Source organism: Crocuta crocuta, unplaced genomic scaffold, assembly GCF_008692635.1.
Source record: "Crocuta crocuta isolate KB4526 unplaced genomic scaffold, BGI_CrCroc_1.0 scaffold13, whole genome shotgun sequence".
NCBI lineage: Eukaryota > Metazoa > Chordata > Mammalia > Carnivora > Hyaenidae > Crocuta > Crocuta crocuta.
The window spans coordinates 4,986,969-5,007,548 of record NW_027530007.1 but is presented as its reverse complement, the minus strand read 5'-3'; the positions used below and the strand labels follow the sequence as shown (position 1 = coordinate 5,007,548).

General features: G+C 61.5%; 3 protein-coding genes across 8 annotated transcripts in view; 2 read left to right on the top strand and 1 right to left on the bottom strand.

Annotated features, from left to right (window-relative positions):
* The window catches only part of TAS1R1 (taste 1 receptor member 1), a 9,844-nt gene extending 8,945 nt beyond the window's left edge, over window positions 1-899 (top strand). The window contains exons 7-8 of the mRNA XM_077763981.1: window positions 371-476; window positions 756-899. Coding sequence (XP_077620107.1) covers window positions 371-476; window positions 756-899 — 250 coding nt within the window. The remainder of the gene's footprint in view (window positions 1-370; window positions 477-755) is intronic.
* On the top strand, window positions 440-7,743 carry ZBTB48 (zinc finger and BTB domain containing 48). 6 transcript variants are annotated; one of them, XM_077763868.1, is made up of 10 exons: window positions 440-512; window positions 1,118-1,814; window positions 2,294-2,535; window positions 4,575-4,686; window positions 5,262-5,354; window positions 5,760-5,846; window positions 6,025-6,179; window positions 6,621-6,757; window positions 6,829-6,993; window positions 7,354-7,743. In XM_077763868.1, exons 2-10 carry the CDS (start codon window positions 1,125-1,127, stop codon window positions 7,683-7,685), a joined length of 2,013 nt encoding a protein of 670 aa, XP_077619994.1. In that variant the 5' UTR covers window positions 440-512; window positions 1,118-1,124; the 3' UTR covers window positions 7,686-7,743. The 6 variants fall into 6 exon arrangements, with proteins under 6 accessions (XP_077619994.1, XP_077619995.1, XP_077619991.1 ...); XM_077763869.1 differs by having other exon boundaries at window positions 440-538; XM_077763865.1 differs by having other exon boundaries at window positions 440-579.
* A 1,777-nt stretch (window positions 7,744-9,520) lies between these two features.
* KLHL21 (kelch like family member 21) overlaps window positions 9,521-20,580 on the bottom strand; it is a 12,069-nt gene continuing 1,009 nt past the window's right edge. Inside the window, exons 3-6 of the mRNA XM_077763979.1 lie at window positions 19,963-20,559; window positions 17,399-17,804; window positions 13,823-13,895; window positions 9,521-12,658 (exon numbers count right to left, since the gene is read on the bottom strand). Coding sequence (XP_077620105.1) covers window positions 12,365-12,658; window positions 13,823-13,895; window positions 17,399-17,804; window positions 19,963-20,559 — 1,370 coding nt within the window. The 3' untranslated portion in view covers window positions 9,521-12,364. The remainder of the gene's footprint in view (window positions 12,659-13,822; window positions 13,896-17,398; window positions 17,805-19,962; window positions 20,560-20,580) is intronic.

Here is a 20,580-nt window from a genome sequence, read left to right as displayed (position 1 = left end):
CCGCCTCCTCCCTGCCCTGAGGGTCGAAGGTCGAGCGAGGCAGGCGCGCGGGCCCTGCGTCGTCTGGGAGGCCTTTGGACTCGGGTAGTGTTCGCTCCCGGGAGTCCAGTCCAGGCTCCGGGCTGCCAATAAAGCGGTGAAACGTGCGTCCTGGCTGCTCTAGCTGTCTGAAGCGAGGGTGGGGCGCTGCTTCCTCAACTGCGTGCGCCGCGCGGCCCAACCGCAGCCGGAACCTGCGACTCCGCCCCAGCCCCCAGCGCGCAGCTTGGCGTTGCTAAGCAACTCGGGACGTCAGCCCAGGCGGAGCTCTCAGGCCCAAGCCCCTCTCCCCATACCATTGGCTGTTTTCTGCCCGGTCCCGCCCCCCCAGGGGCGGAGCTAGAAGCCCTGAACCTCCTCGTTTCCCACCCCGTCCGGCGCTCCCTGACGTCACGTCCGGCGGCGGCGGCGGCAGCGGCGGCGGCGGCGGCGGTTTCGTACGGTCGGCTGGGGACTTAGGGCCCTGCGAGTTGGTCAGTGGGACTGTGGAAGCGACGAGGTCAGGGGTCTGTGGGCCCGTCGCAGGGAGGACAGGCCAGGGTGAGGAGTTCGGGGGCAGTAGGGTGTGGGAGGGAAGGGCTGCGGGCCGCCGTGGCCGCCAGTTGGAGTGTGACTGCGGCCGCCTTCCGCCCGGGCGTCCCGGACGTGTGGGCACGGCGTGGGCTCTGCTCACCTGTCCCGCAGCCCCGGTGCCACGGGTCCTCTCCCTCCGCTAGGCCGATCAGTTCGCTGTGATTCTCCGTCTCTTTGCCCACACCGATTCCTTCCACTCGCACCTCTTAGCGACCCCGTCCTATCCCCCGCCAAGTGTCCCCAACCTAGTCCGTCTGTGCCCCCGCCACACACTGCCGCTGGCCTGACCAGTATGGGCCGCTCACCTGGCCCCCACTCCCAGGGAGGCGGTTAGTCCATTCCTGTCTCAGCTGACTGCCTCCAGCGTTGACGTAAGCCCTCGTTGAGATAACTGTTGACTGAGTACGGTCCACCTCCCCTTTTGCTCTCCCCGATCCAGGGGCTTCCCCTTGCCACTCCTGGGTTGGGCCTGCCAGGATGTCACTTCTGCCTTCCTCTCCTCCAGACGGACCATGGACGGCTCCTTCATCCAGCACAGCGTGAGGGTTCTGCAGGAGCTCAACAAGCAGCGAGAGAAGGGCCAGTACTGCGATGCCACCCTGGACGTGGGAGGCCTGGTGTTCAAGGCCCACTGGAGTGTCCTTGCCTGCTGCAGCCACTTCTTCCAGAGCCTCTATGGGGATGGCTCGGGGGGCAGTGTTGTCCTCCCTGCCGGCTTTGCCGAGATCTTTGGTCTCCTGTTGGACTTTTTCTATACCGGTCACCTCGCTCTCACCTCCGGAAACCGGGACCAAGTGCTTTTGGCAGCCAGGGAGTTGCGAGTGCCAGAGGCTGTGGAGCTTTGCCAGAGTTTCAAGCCCAAAACCTCCGTGGGGCAGGCACCCAGTGGCCAGAGTGGGCTGGGGAAACCTGCGCCCCAGAGTGTGAACAGCCACCTCAAGGAGCCGGCAGGCCTGGAGGAAGAGGAAGTTTCGAAGACACTGGGTCAGGTGCCTGGAGACCAGGAGATCGGTGGCAGTCACAGCCCCGAGAGGCCCCAGCTTGGTCTCCCGGCCCAGAGTGAGAGCCCCTCCTGCCACCGTGGGAAACTCAAGCAAACCCTGAAGCTTTGTCCCCCGGAGGACAAGGAGCCTGAGGATTGTAAAGCGCCCCCAAGACCCTTTGAAGCTGAAGGTGTCCAGCTGCAGGGTGGGAATAACGAGGTACTGTGCCCGGGGTGCTGGGAATGGGGACGTGGGAGTTGGGGGTGGTGGCGGAGAGACTGACACGTTTCTGGGAGAGTCTGGACCCCAAGATAGAATCTTGGTTATGTGGGTCTGGAATAGGTTTTCTCCAAACGTAGGAATCCGGCTCCATCCTGCGGCCTCAGGCTAACCTTCCCGTGAGTCACAGCTGTCCAGGGTTGGCAGCTTCTTGGGGTCGGGCGCCTGGCTTCAGGGTTACAGGTGTTTCCCCAGGGCAGCGAAGTCCAGCCAGTCTTCCAGTTCACCACAGAGTCAGTGCCCCCCAAATCCAGGATTCTGGCGAGGCCTGCCCTAGGACCTTGACCGGAAGAGTCACTGATAAAGGGAGTCACCTTGGGATGGAACTGGAATGAGCCGACTGCCCTGTGTAGTTCTGTCCCCGGAACCCCTGCTGGTTATTTTGGTGACCTCGCCTCCTGCTGCCTTTTCTGCTCTAGTGGGAAGTGGTGGTTCAAGTTGAGGACGACGGGGACGGTGATTATGTTTCTGAGACCGAGGCCTTGCCAACCAGGAGGAAATCAAACATGATCAGAAAGGCCTGTGCTGCTGAGCCAGCCCTGAGCACAGGTCCCCTAGCAGCCGAGCCCGCTGAGAACAGAAAAGGTACAGCGGTGCCGGTTGAATGCCCCACATGTCATAAAAAGTTCCTCAGCAAATATTATCTAAAAGTCCACAACAGGTAAACCTTCTGTTTTTTCTATTTTCGTTTCCTGCCTGCTGTTCCTTTGCTGGGGGAGGGGGCCTGCACTCCCCGCTTGGGGCCTCGTGGGGGTCAGGGACTCCATCTCACACTCCTCTCGTCATCAGGGAGTGAGATCCTAGTCGTGGGTCAGATTCCTTCTTCCTCTCTTACTCTCAGCTTCTGGAGTGGGTTTGTAGACTCCTTGTCAGTAAGTTCCAGCCGCTGTGGACCTTGACCATAAGCTGCCTTTGGCCAAGGAAATGAGAGAAACCCGTGGCTCTGTGCTGTGGCTGAGGCCCCCACCCTAGAAATATCTAAAGCCCAGCAATGTGGGCTTAGGGCCAAGGTGTCAGGCTTTAGGGTTGGTGCCTCCTGTGATTCTGGGGGAAACGTTAGCCCCAGGGTGTCCTTGGAGCACAAAGGACTACTTGTTTGTACCTGCATTGTCCAAAAAGGTGACCGGGTGTCGTGTGAAGCTACGTTAACTTCAAGTAAAAGTGCGGTCAGTTTCTCGGATGTAGTAGTCACGCCTGGAGTGCTTGGCGGTCGCGCAGGGGCCCCAGCCGCTGACTCAGCACAGACAGAACATTCTGTGGTCGCAGGGAGTTCTCTTGACAGTGCCGCTCCAGGTCTCTGCAAGGCCCCCAGGGGTGGCAGCTAGGTAACATGCCCTCCAGTCCTGTCGCTTCATAGTCCAAGACGTCACTAGTCTGGTTTCTTGCCAGGCCAGGTGGGGCCACACACGTGTTCTCAGGGTGGCACTCTGGGAAGCCAGTGGTGACGGCCTGGAGTTAGAGCTGGTGATGCCTGTCTGCCCACCTTGCTTGGAGGCAGCTGCGGCCAGTGGGGTCGGGGGACGGCCATGTGGGAGGCACCCTGGGGTGGCCCGCGTCAGCCTGGAGCCTCCCCCGGGCGGAAGACTCAGGTGCAGGCCGCTGGATTGGCCTTGAGAACTGGGAGGGTATGGTGCCCTCATGAGGTCATTGGGATGGAGACAAGGACAGTTAACTGAGTGGCAGAGGATGAGAGAAACGTCTGGCCTCTGAGGAGTTGTAAGAGCTCTTCCGGTGTTCTGCTAGACTGTTCTGGGTGCTTGGTGTGCCTTAGCCGACAGAGCAGAGGCCTTGGGGAGCCTCTCAGCAGGGCAGTGCAGCTGGAACTGACAGATGGTGACTTTACGGGGTGCTGGAAGGTGGGAAGCGCCGCCACGGAAGAAAGGAGGAGGAGAGCCCTCCTCGGGGCCGGGGGAGACGGGGGGAGTTTGCAGTTTTAAAGGAAAGAGTTTTGAGCAGACCAGAAGGAGGTGAGGACTTGTGCCAAGCGCATGGCCGGGAGGAGTGTGGTGGGTCCAGGAGAGCCGGAGCAGAGAGCCTGGGGTGAGCCAGCGGGTTGGTGACGTCGGGGAGACCAGACCTGGGGAGCGAGGCCCCGCGGTAGGGGGCAGACAGGCAGGCCTCGTAGGCCCCCGGCCTTTTCTCAGGGTGAAGCGGGCAGCATCGCAGGGTTGGGAGCAAAGAGGCGAGGAGGTGTGACTGAGGGCGCCTGTGGCTGCCGGCGTTCCCATCCGTTGGGAGGCAGGCATGCAGCACGATGCCAGTCGGAAGCTCAGGCAGGAGCCCAGGGGCTGGCGTGGCCGCACTTGGTGGTGGCGGCAGAGGCGAGGGAAGTGCTCAGAGTCTGGCTGTGGTTTTGAAGGTGAAGCCCACAGAACTTCCAGACAGACCGGGCAGTTTCTCCAGGGAGTCAGGACCCAGGGATCGTTTCTGTCCTTGCAGAGATGCCAGGTGGCTCTGGGGCGGCCCTTCCATAGGGAGCCGTGCAGGCTCCCTGGAGGAGGAGGGCTTCTGGGCTCACCCGGGCAGGTTCAATGGCCAAGTCTGAACAAGCCACGTGGCGAGCCGTGGCCGGCCTCAGGACCGCTCTTCCGCTCCACCGTGGAGCCCGGCGCTGTCAGTGGGGGGACCAGAGGGACACTGGGTGAGGGAGAGGCGGGCAGTTGCTCAGTCCCCCACACCCGCTGTGGCTTTTCCTGGCAGGAAACACACTGGGGAGAAACCCTTTGAGTGTCCTAAATGCGGAAAGTGCTACTTTCGGAAGGAGAACCTCCTGGAGCACGAAGCCCGGAACTGCATGAACCGCTCGGAACAGGTACTTGCCAGCTGGCCCAGGACTTGGTGGGCAAGGGATGCTGGCCTTCATCTTCCTGCCATCTGAGAGGGGCCCCCAGGAAACTGCCTTAGGATTGTAAACTCAAGAGAGCTGGAGTATCCTTGGATGCCATCGAGTCCACTCCCTGGCATTACAGGTGGGGACACTGGTCCCAGGGGCAGAAGGGACCAGCCCCAGAGGGACTCTGGAAAGCATTTTTGGCTTGGCTGCCTGGGCCCCTGGACTCTGGAGAAGATGCGCCTTGGTGGGATGGCAGCTGCCCCCACCCTGCTGGCTGGCCCATGTGATGTGGCCAGCTAAACCCCCCCCTCTCTTCCTAGAGGCCTGTCGCCAGTGTGGGGTCTGTGGGTAAGGTCTCCCGGCTCCTGCCCCAGGCCTGGCGTGGTGGGTTTGCAGTGCTCAGCGATGGTCAGGGTCAGGGCAGGCAGGTCCTTCTCCCCGACCCTGCCCTGGGCAGACTCCTCCCAGCAGCGAGTGGAAGCCCAGGCAGAGGCTGCCGTCGCAGGCAGAGGCTCCCCGCTGATGCTGGCCCTGCTTGCCCCTCACGTTGCCAGGTCTTCACGTGCTCCGTGTGCCAGGAGACCTTCCGCCGGAGGATGGAGCTGCGGGTGCACATGGTGTCCCACACGGGGGAGATGCCCTACAAGGTCAGGCTCGGCCTGTCCCTGGGGCTGTGGGTGGAGGGGCCGCTCCAGGATCCCTCCTGCCAAGCCCTGTTGGTGGGCTGATGTTAGGCACCTCCCTCTTGCTAGCTCAAGACGCCCAGCCTTCCAGACCCATGGGCGTCCCCTACCTTCAGGCAGGGCCACTGGCCCTTTCTGGATCCTTGTTTCTATGAAGGGCAGGCTCAGCATCTCTGTGGGCATGGCTGGGGGGGGGGGGGGCGGGGGGGGGGGGGGAGTCCTCCCTGGAGCATCCTTCACACCAGGTCAGGGAGCCTCCGGTCATCTCCGGCTGGGCCCTGCCTTTGGGATGCTGCCTGATAGCCTAGGGGGGGCCAGGATCCCATTGGTGGAGGCGGCCTCGGAGGTGACCTTGGGTCTGTTTTCCAGTGCTCCTCCTGCTCCCAGCAGTTCATGCAGAAGAAGGACTTGCAAAGCCACCTGATCAAACTCCACGGAGCCCCCAAGCCCCACGCCGTAAGTGCCGGGCTGTGCTGAGGACTGGGGGCTGTGCTGAGGACTGGGGGCTGGCCGGAGCGAGGTGGCCACGGCCGTGTCTGGACCTGGACCGGGCAGGCTACGGGGCTCCTGTCCCGTGGGGGACTAGGCAGCCCCTCCCCGTCCTCAGCCGGGCCCCGCTCCCTCTGCCCCATAGTGTCCCACCTGTGCCAAGTGCTTCCTCTCCCGAACGGAACTGCAGCTGCACGAGGCCTTCAAGCACCGAGGGGAGAAGCTGTTTGTGTGTGAGGAGTGCGGGCACAGGGCCTCAAGCCGAAACGGCCTCCAGATGCACATCAAGGCCAAGCACAGGTGCGGGTTGGGGCTTCCCCAGGGCCTGGTCTGCTGCCGCCTCCAGGCTGGCGAGTGGGCCTAGAAGGCGGTTAGTGGTGCTCGTGTGGGGAAGAGCACCCTCCACCCGGAGTCCGGTGCCCGTAGCCCTTCCGGTGGGGGCACCTGGGCGGGGGAGTAAGTGTCGGGCAGAAAGGCTGAGGGAGAGGATCTCAGGTTAACAGAAGGGCAGGTTTTTAGTTTTCCGTGGTTCCTGAGATGGCACCGGCACCCCTGTCACTGCCCAAGCTCTTGTGCCACACAGCTGGTCTCAGCCTGGGCCCGGTCCCATGGCTCAGGCGGGTTGGCTTTGGCCTTGACTCTTTCCCTGGCTCCGGAGCCAGCCGCGCTCCCAGCTGTGGCAGGATGAAGGGGGCTGCTCCCCCGGGTGATGCTCCTGCGCTCCCCCCGGCCCCCCGGCAGGAACGAGAGGCCGTACGTGTGTGAGTTCTGCAGCCACGCCTTTACGCAGAAGGCTAATCTCAACATGCACCTGCGCACGCACACGGGCGAGAAGCCCTTCCAGTGCCACCTCTGCGGCAAGACCTTCCGCACCCAAGGTGAGGCGGGCCCGTCCTCCCCCCGTCCCGGGCCGAGGCGCAGTGGCTGAGCCCCGGCCTTGTCCCCGCAGCCAGCCTGGACAAGCACAACCGCACCCACACCGGCGAGAGGCCCTTCGGCTGTGAGTTCTGCGAGCAGCGCTTCACTGAGAAGGGGCCGCTGCTGAGGCACGTAGCCAGCCGCCACCAGGAGGGCCGGCCCCACTTCTGCCAGATCTGCGGGAAGACCTTCAAAGGTACCCGGGCCTGCGGGCGCCCCCTGCGTGAGGTGGAGGGTCAGCCATATCCCCTGAGCGTGCCGGGGTGTGTCCGCTGGGAGAGGCCAGGCGTGGCGGTGGCTGCCCCACGCTCCTCGGTGCCAGTCTTCCTGCCAGAGAATCTCTTCTGCTCCCTGTGCTTTGAAGACTCGGGGTTGCAGCTGCGGTGACCAGGCGGGGCGGGACCTCTGGAGCGTCTTGTGCGGTGGCGCCCACAGGGTGGCACTGGAGTCTGGCAGGGCCCTTGGAGTAGCCGCAGACCCCGGACCTCCCTCATCTCGGCACCGTGGCGCCCACTTCCTGCCTCCCCTTCACACCGGGGTCCCCTCCCTCCTGCAGCCGTGGAGCAGCTGCGTGTGCACGTCCGAAGGCACAAAGGCGTCAGGAAGTTCGAATGCACTGAGTGCGGCTACAAGTTTACCCGGCNGCGGCAGCGCAAGCTCCGGAACCTGGTCATCGAGGATGAGAAGATGGTGGTGGTGGCGCTGCAGCCCCCCGCCGAGCTGGAGGTGGGCTCCGCTGAGGTCATCGTGGCGTCCCTGGCGCAGGGCGGCCTGGCCTCCCAGCTGCCCGGACAGAGACTCTGTGCAGAGGAGAGCTTGGTGAGCTCGGGCGTCATGGAGCCCTCGCTCATCATCACGGCAGCCATCCCTGAGGACTGCGACACATAGCCTCCCTGCCACCACCACCCACTTGGCCCCGGCCCCCAATAAACTACGTGGTTTTGGACTCTGTCGTTTCGGCCAGTCTGGCGATCCGTTCCCCAGTAACCTGGTGTCCAGGATGTGCCGCTTTCCCATCCTGTCTTCTAGAAGAAACAGTGCCTTGCCCGGCCATCTCTGCGCCTCAGGCTGCTGCTCGGCCAGCCGCTTCCCTGCCCTGTTGGGAGACCGCAGTCGTGCGGCAGACGCTGGGGCGGCGTCCTTTGGGGCCAGGCCCCGGCCCAGGTGCTCTTGTGCCTCGTGTCAGGGCTCTAGACCCGGGAGCCATGTTGCTGGGCCACAGCCGTGGTGCCGCCAGCGAGCGGGGGTGGGACTCGGCCCCCAGGGTGCTGCGGAGCCCGCTGCGGAGCCTGGGGTCGCGCTCCTGGGTAGCAGGCTCTGGATCCCGGCTGGCAGTGACCGCACACAGGACCCCTCCCTTGGGAGGGTCCTCACTTGCTTTGCTGCTGCAGGTGCCTGGAGTGCTGGCAAGGCCAAGTTTAGAACGATAGGAGGCCTTGCCGGTCCCCGGGTCCGGCAGGGACAGCAGGGCTGGGTGCGTAAGCTGGAGGAAGAGCGTGTGGGTGCCGGCACCCACGTCCCTCAGCTGCTTCACTGGCAGCACTGTGACCCGAGGCAGGCGACTCCTTCGTGTCCCCCTTCAGCGGAATTAGTAACGGCGCCCACTTTGTAAACAAGGAATCCGTGAGAGGCCGCTGTTAACCTACTGCCAGATGGCGAACCTGGATTTTCCCGGAGGCTGGCAAGGGCGGAGGTCTGTGCCAGGCGAGGGTGCTGGCTGTGGGCCCGGGTCCCTCTCCACAGGCTGCCCAGGCTTCCTCACAGCATGGTGGCTGGGTGCCAAGGACCAGCCAGAGCTGTAAGGCTTTTTATGACCTAGTCCTCCAGTGACAGGTGCCCTTTGCCATGCGGTGCAGTCCAGGCAGTCACCAGAGCGTCACTCCCCAGATTCAAGGGCAGAGGTATAGGCCCCACCACCCGATGGGTGTCAGACTCTGCACACACACTTTACAGCCACCCTACCCGCAGCGTAGGTGCTCTGCTCAGTGCCTGGCATGGAGCAAACTGAATCTGGGGTAGTGACGGTCATGACCCAATGCTCAGGTCGGGCACTACCTGAATCCTATCATGAAGATTTCTGAAACTCGGAGCTCCACACTAGGCCAAATTCCTCCTGGAGTTTGAGGAGGAAAACAATCTATTTTCACCGAGAACCCATCTCCCTATCTTTCCTTTTATTCCTTGACCACTGAGGTGCTCAGAGGTATAGACCACAGTCCAGCACAAAGGCTGATGGCCAGACTATGAGCTCCTAAAAAGATAAACTATGGCCTCAAAATGCTCCCTTCACCCAGAAACTGCCCTGTGCTTTGGGTTATATGCCAGGAAGCTTTCTAAACTTCATGGCCTCTTTCAGGATCCTTGTTTAAGGGCCCACTTCCCCCGACCCCCGACCCAGACCCAAGGATTATCCCCTGCAGATGGGGGTCTCCTCACCACTGGAGAGCCTGCCTTCAGGAGGTGGGGGTGTGAAGGGGTGGCGATGGGGAGGCTAAACCGGCCGTGGAGCAGCCTGTGGGGCTTGGACTCCTGTGCTCCTCGGGCTCACTTTCCACAACGCTGTCATGATCGGAGGCAAGAAAGGGCCTGAGGCTCTGCTCCAAGACTGTTCACGTGAGCCCTGGGCACCCCAATCTGTCCTCTTCCTCTGTGGGAACAGGGGCGCCCCTACTCTGCCCGAAGTCTCGAAAACAGCAGCAGCATGAAGACCAGGACACCAAGTGTACAGGAAATAGTTTTATTTCAAAAAGTATACATGGAAGGCATCCTAAAATCTTCAACAGGATTCTGGACACCTAGGCCCACAGAACAAATAAATAGGCAAATCTGCCCCACCCTCTGGGGTTGGAACTAGACAGCCGGACACTGAAAAGGGTGTGTCCCTTAGTACATAAGAGTCTCTGAAATCATATAAATATAGAATACTTTATAGCAAATCAGCATTAAATACGAGTCACTAAATTTTCATAACTTAATTCGTCTTGTAGACTCAACAGTTCTGTACATCCAAACACGACAGTCCACCTCCAGCTGGCCCGTCTCTGACCCTGGTCAGTGTATAGACATCCCTAAGTGGGGGAGGGGGACTCCCCAGCTGAGAGCCCCCCGCCGGGGGAAGCGGGGAGGGCCGGAAGGGTCGTCCCTGACCGTGGGCCCCCAGCTGGGGTCTGCAGGAACCTGCCGCTGCTTCCCCTCCCCAGCCCTGGTGCTCCAGACCGAGGACCGGGTCCGGTGGGGAAGGCCCGCGTGGTGCACACCGAACCGGCCCTCTGACAGCCGCCAGTCGTGTGGCAGCCGGTCACGGTGAAGCGCCAAGAGCAGGAACCCAGGACGCGGGGCCCCCGGCCATGAGGGAGCGTCTGCAGGGAAGGCCAGGTGAAGGCCAGGGCAGGCGCCAGCCCCCAGAGTGGCCCCCGCCTGCCGTACGGTCTACAAAGGCTGGTTTTGTAAGAAACATGAAGGGTTTGCAGCGCCCCGTCCCGACAAAAAAGCGTTGCACGATACCTCTCCCTGTCAGTCACTTGACCTTGACACAGCACAGGCCCCCTGGAGGAAGGCAGGGAGAGCTCCGGCAGCCTCCAGCCTCCTCAGGCTACCACAGGGGCCCCCATGGCAACAGCCCTCGGGAAGCGTTCCTCACGAGATCAAGGCCTGCTTCATCCTTCGGGAGGGTCCCCTGCAGGTGACCTGTCAGCAGGCATCGTCGCATCTGTCTGCATGGCCTGTCCTCACACCGAGCGGGCAGGCCACAGCTGCCAGCATGGAGCTCAGCGCCTGGGGCGCACCAGTCCCGTGTGGGCCGGCCAGCCCTGCACCTGCCGCCGACGGGAGACAAGCTACCGCGGCAGGACAGCTTCCACCCACAGAGACCAAAGAGCGCGGCCAGCGTCTGCGGGCTGAGCCTGCTGGGAAGGCACCAGGGCCAGGAGGAGGCATCACCAGCCCTGAGGAAGGGAGATCAGACCATCGCTTGGGGGACCGAGGGGCGAGACCTGGGGCATGGAGGAGCCCCGCCCCCGGGGCCCAAGGGATCCCACAGCCAGGCCTGGCTGGTGTGGGGAGCCCCAGACAGGCCCGGCACGCAGCTGGCTGTCGGGCAGTGCCTGGCACGGTGGGTGTGCGGGAGTGACCGGGGGAGTGCCAGCCGAGGGGACGGGAAGGGCTGGCTGTGCACCGGAGCTGCTCCTGCGACAGGTCTAACCAGACAGCGACAGCATATGGTGGGGACGCCGGGGGGCCCCAGCCCCCAGCTCTTCAGGCCACAAGACTTCCTCCCCCAGGACGACCCAGGCCATCTGGCCAAAAATGGGTAAATGTTTGTGAAGCCAACAGTGGTAGAACTTTTCTGCTAAGAACACATCCCAACGGCAATTCACCGTGGAAGGCATCTCAACAAACAGTTGCTTTCCATCTAACGAGGGACACATAAGCCTCCTCCTCTTTGGAAGAAAGACAAATCCAGCTGTGGGATACCTGGGAGACCCTGAGGGGACCAGGCCACTCACTCCCCAGGGGAAACAGGGAACGCTGAGCTTCCCGGGAGCTCCTCCCACCACCCTCTCTGGGACGCCCAGGCGGCGGTCGCCCTGCCCTGCGGAGACCTTCAGCAACGGCACTGTCAGAGACTGGGTTTCGGGCTGCCTCCCTGCTCACCCCTCCCTTCTCCCGAGGAGAGGCCAAACTGCATTTCAAGCCTTGCAGCTCATCACAGACCACCCCGCCCAGGGCTTCCTTCGGAAGCAGCAGGATTCCTTGCGCCTAGGGGAGACCAAGGCATCTGCAAAGTTAGCGACACATTCCTAAGGCCTCCCAGGAAGGAGCCACGGCCTTGCACCTCTGCAGGCTTTGTCCTCTCGTGCATGCACCTGGGACGACAGTCCTGGAGGCCTCCAAGTCGGGTGTCCACACCGACCGATGGGGCAGGGGGAGGGGCCCCCAGCGCTTGCCTCAACGCACGTTCATGGCTTCCTCACCACGCCCCCCAGGGCCCCGTTTGAGGCCACACTCCCATCCAGTCCCACTGCCCGGCACCTGTGAGGCGAGTTTTGGGGTGACGTTCCAGCAGGCATGAGGAGCCAGGCAGGCAGACCCCCTCCATCCGGGGAGCCGGTCCCTGGGATGTCCAGCACTGGATGTGGAGTTGGGGACCCCACTGCGGCCACCGGCCGCCGGCCTCCGGGTGCTCCGGGCCAGCAGAGCCCGCAGGCCGAGGAAGCAGGCCTGGACCACTCTCAGACTCTCGTGGGGGGACCTGTCCCCTGCAAGCAGGCACAGGTAGCGGCAATGGAGGGGTCACCTGCTAGAGCCAGAGCCCTGTGCTGGCAGGGAGGCCGCTCGCTGTGGGCCATGGGAGGGGCCGCCAGCTTTGGCCCCAGCAGCTGGGAGTCAGGCACTAAATGCACAAAAACGCTCCGGGGGTCGCATCCTGAGGCTCACTCGGTGGCCCGAGAGTCCAACTCCAGCTGATGAAGCCGACCTGTCCTTGTGCACGAGGGAGGGGCTCACTGCGTCCCCCACAAGACGTGCTGTGTTACCTGCACCGAGGCCCTCCCCGGGCTGGGCCGGGGCTAGTGCAGCTCCTCAGGGTTCTGCGGCCGCTGGGGCCGGGCCACTTCCATGTCACTGCTGCCACCGTCCAGCTCGAAGCCACGCCCCCCAGAGGGCATCTGGGGCATGAACTGGCGGAAGATGCTGACGCTCCCGTGCCAGAAGGTGGGCTCTGGGAGCCGTCCCACTATGCTCCACGCCCGAGTCTCTGGGTCATAGGCCTCCACCACGTCAGAGAGTTCAAACGTATTGTCATAACCACCTGAGACGTACAGCTTCCCTCCGAGGACGGCCAGGCTGCCCCCCACGTGCACCTGTGGGCCAAGGGAGACAGGCAGGTGGAGGCCGGCAGCCAGGCCAGGGCAGAAACCCCACGGCCTCTCCCCATGGAGAAGGTGCCCAGGACCCTCGGCACTTCCTGGAGAAGGGAGAGCGGTCCTCTCACGCTTTCCAGGACAGGCCAACACCCTCCTCGACTCCGGCTCCAAAACCAGGCCACACGCCAGGCCTGGTTCCTACGGTGGCTGGGGAGGGGGTGCCGTGGAAGCAGCGAATCTCCCCGTGAGCAGCATCGGCCCCGAGGCAGGCTCGGCCGTTCTCCCCATCGCCCAGGTGGGAAGGCAGAGCCTCAGACGGCCGACGGTGGCCACGCCAGGACTTGACTCACAGTCTGGACTCTGAACCACACAACTGCACTATCTCCTCTTTCCCAAATCTGCTATGACCTGTAGGTCATCAGTCTGCTAAGCATAAATGTTAAAACTGGGACGTTGTAAATTGTGACGATCGCCACGCAGAGGTACCACGAGAGCAGGTCTGGAAACTTTAAGGGAGAAGAAAGATGTGAGCGGGCACACAACTATGTAGGACTAAGGAGGTTGCTCATGTGGCCAAATGCCACCGAGCCTTCCCAGCTCCATCACAGCGTCAGGCTCAGCACCTCTCTCCTCCACAAGTACAGAGGAGACACCCTGATCAGAGAGTGGTAGCAGTGTCCTGTTCAGAGCACGCAGTAGGCACTCAATAAATCTATTCCCAGGGTTAGTCCCCAAAGACTTCCTGTCTGGCCTCATTCCTTCTGTTGTCCGTCCCCTTGTTCACTCTGCTCCAGCCACCCTGGGCTGTGAGGTTTGTCCCACAACCATACCAGGCACACCCTGCCCCAGGGCCTTTGTACTTCCTATCCCTCTATGGAACATTCTTTTCCCTATGCTCCCTAGCTTATAGCAGGTACTCACTGAATGCTGGTCCAAATGGATGAACTCACTAAACTGTCTAACCCTGGGATTTATTTAAGGTCTCAGTGCCCCTTAAGTACAAACAGGGAAAACCCAGCCCTCTGTTAAGTGTGATAGCCCCAGGAAAGTACTCAGCACGGGCCATGCCCATCAGGACTATCTCCCAAACACGTCATGACTACACTGGCCAGAAAACAGCACCAGCCTGTGCTTCCAATGCCGACACATCCGCATATTTACCTGATTCATAGATGGGATCTTGTCCCACTCATTCTTTGTGGGATTATACACGTCCACCTCCGCAGAATCGTCCCTGTGGATGGGTGGAGGGAAACATATCAGAGGCAGGAGGCAGCATCCTTGGGTGTGAAGAGCTGGCAAGGAGGGCCACACAGGCCCCTCTCCTTTGGGAACGTCTCTGATGCCATTTGGAGTCCACAGGCCAGCGAGACCTCATCCCTGGTTTGCAGGGGCCAATTTCAGGCCCCTACACCTATCTGCCCTGGGCTCCGAGGCCAGAACCAGACTTGACTTCTCAAACCTGAAGATCAAACACCTTCAAGTGCACCCCTCCCCCACCACACACACCCACACCCACGGCTTTACACCAATGCGCACCCCCCCCCGCCCTGCTCCAGATCTGAACTTATCATATCCCTTCCCACCAGTCTCCTCTCCATCTTCTAGCCTGAACTGTGTCTTCTCTTCACAACAGCCCTCCTGCCCCACTGCACCCCTCCCCCTCCACGCGCCCAGACTGTTCCTGGGCCTCCCCCCTGCCATCAGCCCCCCAGGGTCCTCCCGCTCACGCTGTGTCCTGGGAGGCACGGTCACAGCACAGAGGGCACCAGCACTGCCCTCCCCTTGGGGTCAGGGTCTCTCAACCTGGTTGGACTCTGGAGCCCTGCGCTAAAAGGCCCAGAGACACAGCCTTGAAAAGCACAGACACTAAGCCCCAAATGGCAGCAACAGTAAGGAGTCCGGGATCAGCAGAAGGGCCGGTCAGAGAACATCTCAGGCCCCGAAGAGCAGACCCTGTACCTGCTCCCCAACGCGGCTGTTGTAGCGCAAAAGCAGCCACCGACGATCGGAAACAGAGGGGCTGGCTGCACTCCAAGACGACCTTACTTGCGGACACAGGAATTTGAATTTCGTGTCACTTTTCATATCACAAGATGCGGCTCCTGCTTTTTTTTTTTCCCCTCCAACGATTTCAAGATGTAAAAACCAGTCTTAGTTTGTGGCCCGTATGACGATGACGACTGGTGTGAGAGACCACTGGGCTGCCCCCCCCAGAGCGCAGGCGGCAGCCCAGGAGCTGAGCCCTCCCCCCAGCGCCGGGCGCCCCTGAAAACAGCAGCTTGTGCACAGGAGCTGTCCCGACAGGTGGCACGCGAGCAGGCGTTACGTGGCCTCCTAGACACCGGACTGCAGGAAATGGGTGGCTCTGGGACAAACACGCAGGTGTGCCTGAACCAGTCCCCAGGTCTTGCGCACCCCCCCTCCCTCCCCCCCCCAGCTCAACTGGGATGCCTTTCCCCACCTTCACTATCTCTGTATGGTTGAGGGGCTGGAGGGGGGGCAGAGCTGAGCCCCCCCCACCCTCTCATGGCTTAGTTGAACCCACACAAAGGCTAACAGCGGGTGTGGGGGGCACCCTAATGCTTCTGACCCGGACAAGGAAAGCACAGGGAGCCTTCTGTGCACAGGCTGGCTTCGCGCATGTCTTACTCTAGGACCGCGGGGCGGGGAGGACATTCTCAAAGGCGCTCAAGCTGGAACGGACTCTGAGGGGCTGAAGCCAACGTTCGAGCACTCTTGAGGAGTATTTATAGCTGTCTCCACCCCCTCTCTGAAGACAGCTACCTAGACTCGGGGAAGGGAGAGCTGGGCGAAGGGTCAGACGATGTTTTATAACAGGACCAGGAGCTGGCCGACATTCCAGGGCTTTCTCTGAGCACTCTGTGGGCTCCTGGCAGTCGGTGACACCCAGCAAACAGAGCCACCTCTGTCCCGCACGTGCGCACCGAGAAAGCCTGGGATGGAGCCCCCAGTCTGGGGGAGCAGAGTGGGGGGGGGGCAGACAAAGGCCAGGGCAGCTTAGGATGTGAAAGAAGGGGTAGGGCTGAGAAGCCAAATGCATCTCTCCTCTGAGGCTCCCAAGGGGACAGAGGAAACCACAGTACACCCTTCCCCTTCCCCCTGGTCCCACGGCTTCAGACAGGCTCTAGGCCAGGGAGGGAGGAACAGGGACACACACGTACAAGCGCACACGAATGTACACACACACACACACGCACACACGGAGGCTGTGCACAGCAGGCAGGAGCTCTCAGTTTCCTGAATGGCCGCTGGCCCATCAGAAAGGGATACTTGGCTGTGGCAAGTCGTCAAGACCCACAGACGCATGGTGACCCCCGGCCACTCCGTCTCTGCCCCGTGCTGCCAAGGCCATGGCGTGGGCCAGGGAGACCACGATACAGCAACACCACACTGCATGCTGGGCTGGACACGCTAGACTCAAACCCTACACTGTCCCCTAAGTCCCTTACCCCTCCAGACCTCTGCTGCCATCTATGAATCAGGGATGACAGTGGTGCCCCCTTGTCAGACAGTCATAGAGATGGACTCCAAAAACGCTCAGGAGGCGGGCCATGCCTAGCTCGGGGGCCCTGATGCGTGCTAACTACTGTCAGCGTTGTCACTTCCTGACCCACACCTGCCCCTCCCTGGTCCGGAGTGGCCCTGGGATCCTTCAAGAATAGTGTTCACCGAACAGGACTGTAGGCCCTTCCTGTGCCAGGTCAGGCGGGAAAGGAATAGACGGGACCTGCAGACACGTGCTGAATGCCCAAGTGTTGCTTTAAACAGAGAGGATGGGGGTGCCTGGGGGGCTCGGTTGGTTAGACATCCGACTTCGGCTTGGGTCATGATCTTGCGGTCTGGGAGTTCAAACCCCGCATCGGGCTCTGTGCTGACAGCTCAGAGCCTAGAGCCTGCTTTGGATTGCGTCTCCCTTTCTCTCTACTTCTTTACACGCTCTCAAAAATAAGTAAATGTTAAAGATAGTAATAAATAAACAGAGGGGATGGAGCAGATCCCCTCCGGCCCCCAACCCCCCACCGGCTGCAGGGCGAAGACACACTGGTAGGTGAGCAAAGGGTCCCTCTGACAAAGCAACACTTCCCCAAGACCCAAAGTGTCCAAAACGCCCTCCTCTAGCCTTTTTTTTTTTTTTTAATGTTTATTTATTTTGAGAGTGCAATCGGGGAGGGGCAGAGAGAGAGGGAGAGCGAGAATCCCCAGCAGGCCCCGAGGAGTCAGAGCAGAGCCCAATGGGGGGGCTTGATCAGGACCTGAGCCAAAACCAAGAGTCGGAAACCCAACCGCCTGAGCCACCCGCATGCCCCTCCCCCAGTCTTTTAAAGACGTGAAACCCCTCTTAGGTAGGACAGATGCTTTTATTCAAAATGCCACACAGGAACCACCAAGATCTATACGGCGGGATTCTCAGGGTGGAAAAACAGGCAAAGCACAACACACGTGATTTAGCGTCCCAGACTCTCAGACCCGTCTCTAAAAGGACCTAACTCCAATCAATCAATAATCCAAGGATCTAACTCCATCAGTTAGGCTCCCGTGATTAAGAAAACGCAGAAGCCCACAGAAACTGTTCTGACAGGTTAGAAAGACCTAGCCTCGGATGCCAGCCTGGCCTGCTTCCCCATCTGTGAAACGGGAGCACAGTGATGATGTGCTTTAGCACAGGGCCTGGTAATTAAGGCTGCCGAGTGGCCTTGGCCTCTGCGTACTCACCTGATGAAGTACATAAGTCCGTTCAGAGTCACGGTCTTGGGGGCAAAGGACCAGGGCGGGAGCGGGCCACAGTCCACCAGCGACCACAGGTCCGTGTCCGGGTGGTAGCACTGCATCACCATGGTCTCCTTCCCGGCCAGCGAGCCGATGGCGTAGAGGCGGCCGCGGCAGGCGGTGGTGGAGCAATTGTCCATGGGGTAGGTCATGGGCTGCAGGGCCTCCCAGGAGTCGGTGGCATGGTCGTAGCGCTCTGTGCTGTCCGCGGCCACCACGTACAGCAGCCCATCGAGCACGGAGGAGCTGTGGTACTCACGGGCCTTCAGCATGGGCGCCACCTCCGTCCACTCGTTCACGCTGGAATTGTACCTCCACACGCAGTCGTAGAGCCGGGAGCCATCAGACCCACCTGCCGGGACGTGCATCGCACAGGTCAGGCCCCGCCGACGCGGGGTGAGTCACCCACGCGGGCCTCGGTGAACTCCCCAGGGCAGGAAGGAACCTCACTGGGTTTCAAGGTCAACACACACGGCTTCTCTCACCAAATCCCTGGCTGGGGCCCCATGCGGGGGGCAGGGGCTAAGGCAGTGCGTGTGCTGACCAACGCCCAGGGGGACCCCAGAGCTTCGTGCCACACGAACACCCCCAAGTCTGTGTGGGTCAAGCAAAGGGCCTGGAGACATAAATCTAAGTAAACAGCGGTCGCGCTCTAGACCCCCACAAACACTGTCGAACACTGAACCAGGGTGTGGGTCTCAGAGCCAAAACTTCTGGGGGGCCACAAAGCATGTGATGGGGACACAGGGACTTGTCCACGGAATCCTGGCCTTCCTGGACAGCCGCAAACAAGGCAGTGCCGGGCAAGCCGATCGGAAATCTACCTCCCACTGCAAGCAAGAGCCCAGTACAAAAAGTAGTACTATGAGTGGAATCCTGGGGCGCCAGTTCTCGATTTAGGCACAAGTTACTGACGTGCTTCATCCAGGGAGGAAAAAAAAAACAATCAAGCTCTTTCTATGTTTCTTTCCAAAAGAGAGCCAACCACCCCCTGCCCCCGGGGGGTGCTGGCTGAAATCATAAATTAATCCAGGTCTACCCAGAACATTAGAATTAGAATTCCCACAGCACGAAGGGGTCCCTGGAACCTTGACGGGGTCACATTCCCCATCCCCAAAGCTGGCGCCACAGGGCAAAGCACGCGTGACATCCTGTCTGTCTCACAGCCTTGAGCTTTTTAAAACACAAAGCTCTCACAAAGTGCCTTCTGCCTCCTTTCTTCCTCCTGAAGGAGAGCTGTGTCCCAGGCAGCTGAAGCCGGCTCTCTCGCCCCTGTGAAATTCCCTCCAGGCAGCTGTACGGAATGACCGGCCACCTGTCTAACCCCCGAGGATTAGCTGCTCAGCTGAGACATTTATGGAAGGGCCGTGCAAAGTTGGGGCGAGTCTAACCAGTTCTGGGAGGGAGTTCACTGGCCAGACTTTCGTGTGCTGGGAGGGCGCACAGTTCCCAAACACAGGGCCAACCCCAGCCTGGAAAGGGACCAATTCCAGCATATTCCAGCAAACGCTGGAACAGAGCAGCAGGCCAAGGAAGAGCAGAGCACATCCTTAACCCAAGATTCCTCCACTCGCCCGATGGTGGTGTGTGGGGGGCTGCAGAGCGGGACACCAGGGCTCAGAGCTGGCTTTCTCCTGAAGGTGCCCGGCTGGACACATCCCTGGTTCCCTGACCGATAGCGGCCTTCCGCGAGGCCCAGTGCTCTCTGAGTCAGGTTCTTTCCTTATATAGCCGTCACAGAGACCGCCCCTCCTCACCCCGGGGAAGGAGGTAACCCCATGTCTGAACTGGGATTTATCTTTAATGAAAAATGTGGGAGATGCTCAGGACCGGAGCAGGCTGGGACCCGCCCAGCATGACTCGGCAGTGTTTTGGGGTTTGAGCCAAGTAACTGGAAGAAAACCTCCTAGCATGTGACCATGTTTACAGTGGCCGGCTAGGGAGCAGCCTAAACACCATGTGACAGCCCCCCCCAGCGCACAGCCTAGGTGCAAGCCTGAGGGAACCTCGTCACTGGTGACAAAACGAATGTGTCAGGAGGCCTGTGTGGCTCAGCTGTGCGGGAGAAATCCCCAGGACGGGAAATGGGTGTCTCATCAGTGCCAGTCCCCCGCCTGTCCCTGAATTCCTTAGCGAGAAAAAGAAAGCACCCATTGTGCCCGTGAATGCCCCAGTATCCTCTAACCAAATGGGGGTCGGGGCGCCTCGCGGGCAAGGAGGGGGCTCATCTGTCATCTAGGCTGCCTACCCCCCAACCCCCCACCCGGGGGAACAGAGAGACCAAGAGCAGCTGCTTGTCACCGCTCACACAACGGTCTTCCAGATCGAAGGCACCAACTCTTGAAGCGCACCCTCTGGCCAACTGGGGGGGGGGGATGGGGCGCTCGCACTGTGGGACGGTCCCAGGATTCCAGGTTCCGCAGGTTTTTCCTGCCAGAGAACACGCTCTCCCAGGGACGCAGGAGACTAACACACCCGGGGCCCTGGCGGGCGGCCCCGGGGGCCCTCACCTGTCACGTAGATGTCGTTGCCCAGCGCCACGATGCTGTAGCCCCCGCCCAGGTGGTCGGGGAACTCGGCCAGGTAGCGCCACTGGCCCGTCTGCGGGTTGTAGCAGTCGACGGTGACCAGCTCGTCGCAGTCCTGGTCGCAGCCGCCCACGAGCACGAGGATCTCGGCCAGGCCCGTGGAGGGGCNCAGGGGCAGGGGCTCCAGCTGCTCGGGGCCCAGCTCGCCCACGTGGCGCAGGATGAAGCGCTGCGCGGCGCTCGCCAGCCCCGCGCAGCTGAAGGCCTCGGCGAAGTCCTGCATGTCCAGGCAGTTGGCCAGGTCGAGCTGCTGCTGCAGGAAGGCGCCGCACGCCTCCTTCACGGCCGGGAACTGCAGCAGGTCGGCGGCCCGCAGCAGCGGCTCGGCGTTGTCGCCGCTCACCGCCACGCGGCCCGTGTAGCTGAAGTCGAGCAGCAGCTGCAGCATGTCGGNACCCCTCGCGCCCCGGGCTGAGTCACCACCTCCCGCCCGCGCCCTTGCAGGGCTTCCCGCGGGCCCCGCGCCCGAGCCGGGCCTGCCGGGCGACGGGTGTCCTCTCCGTCCGGGGTCGGGCCGGGCTGCGGAGCCGAAGCCGGCGG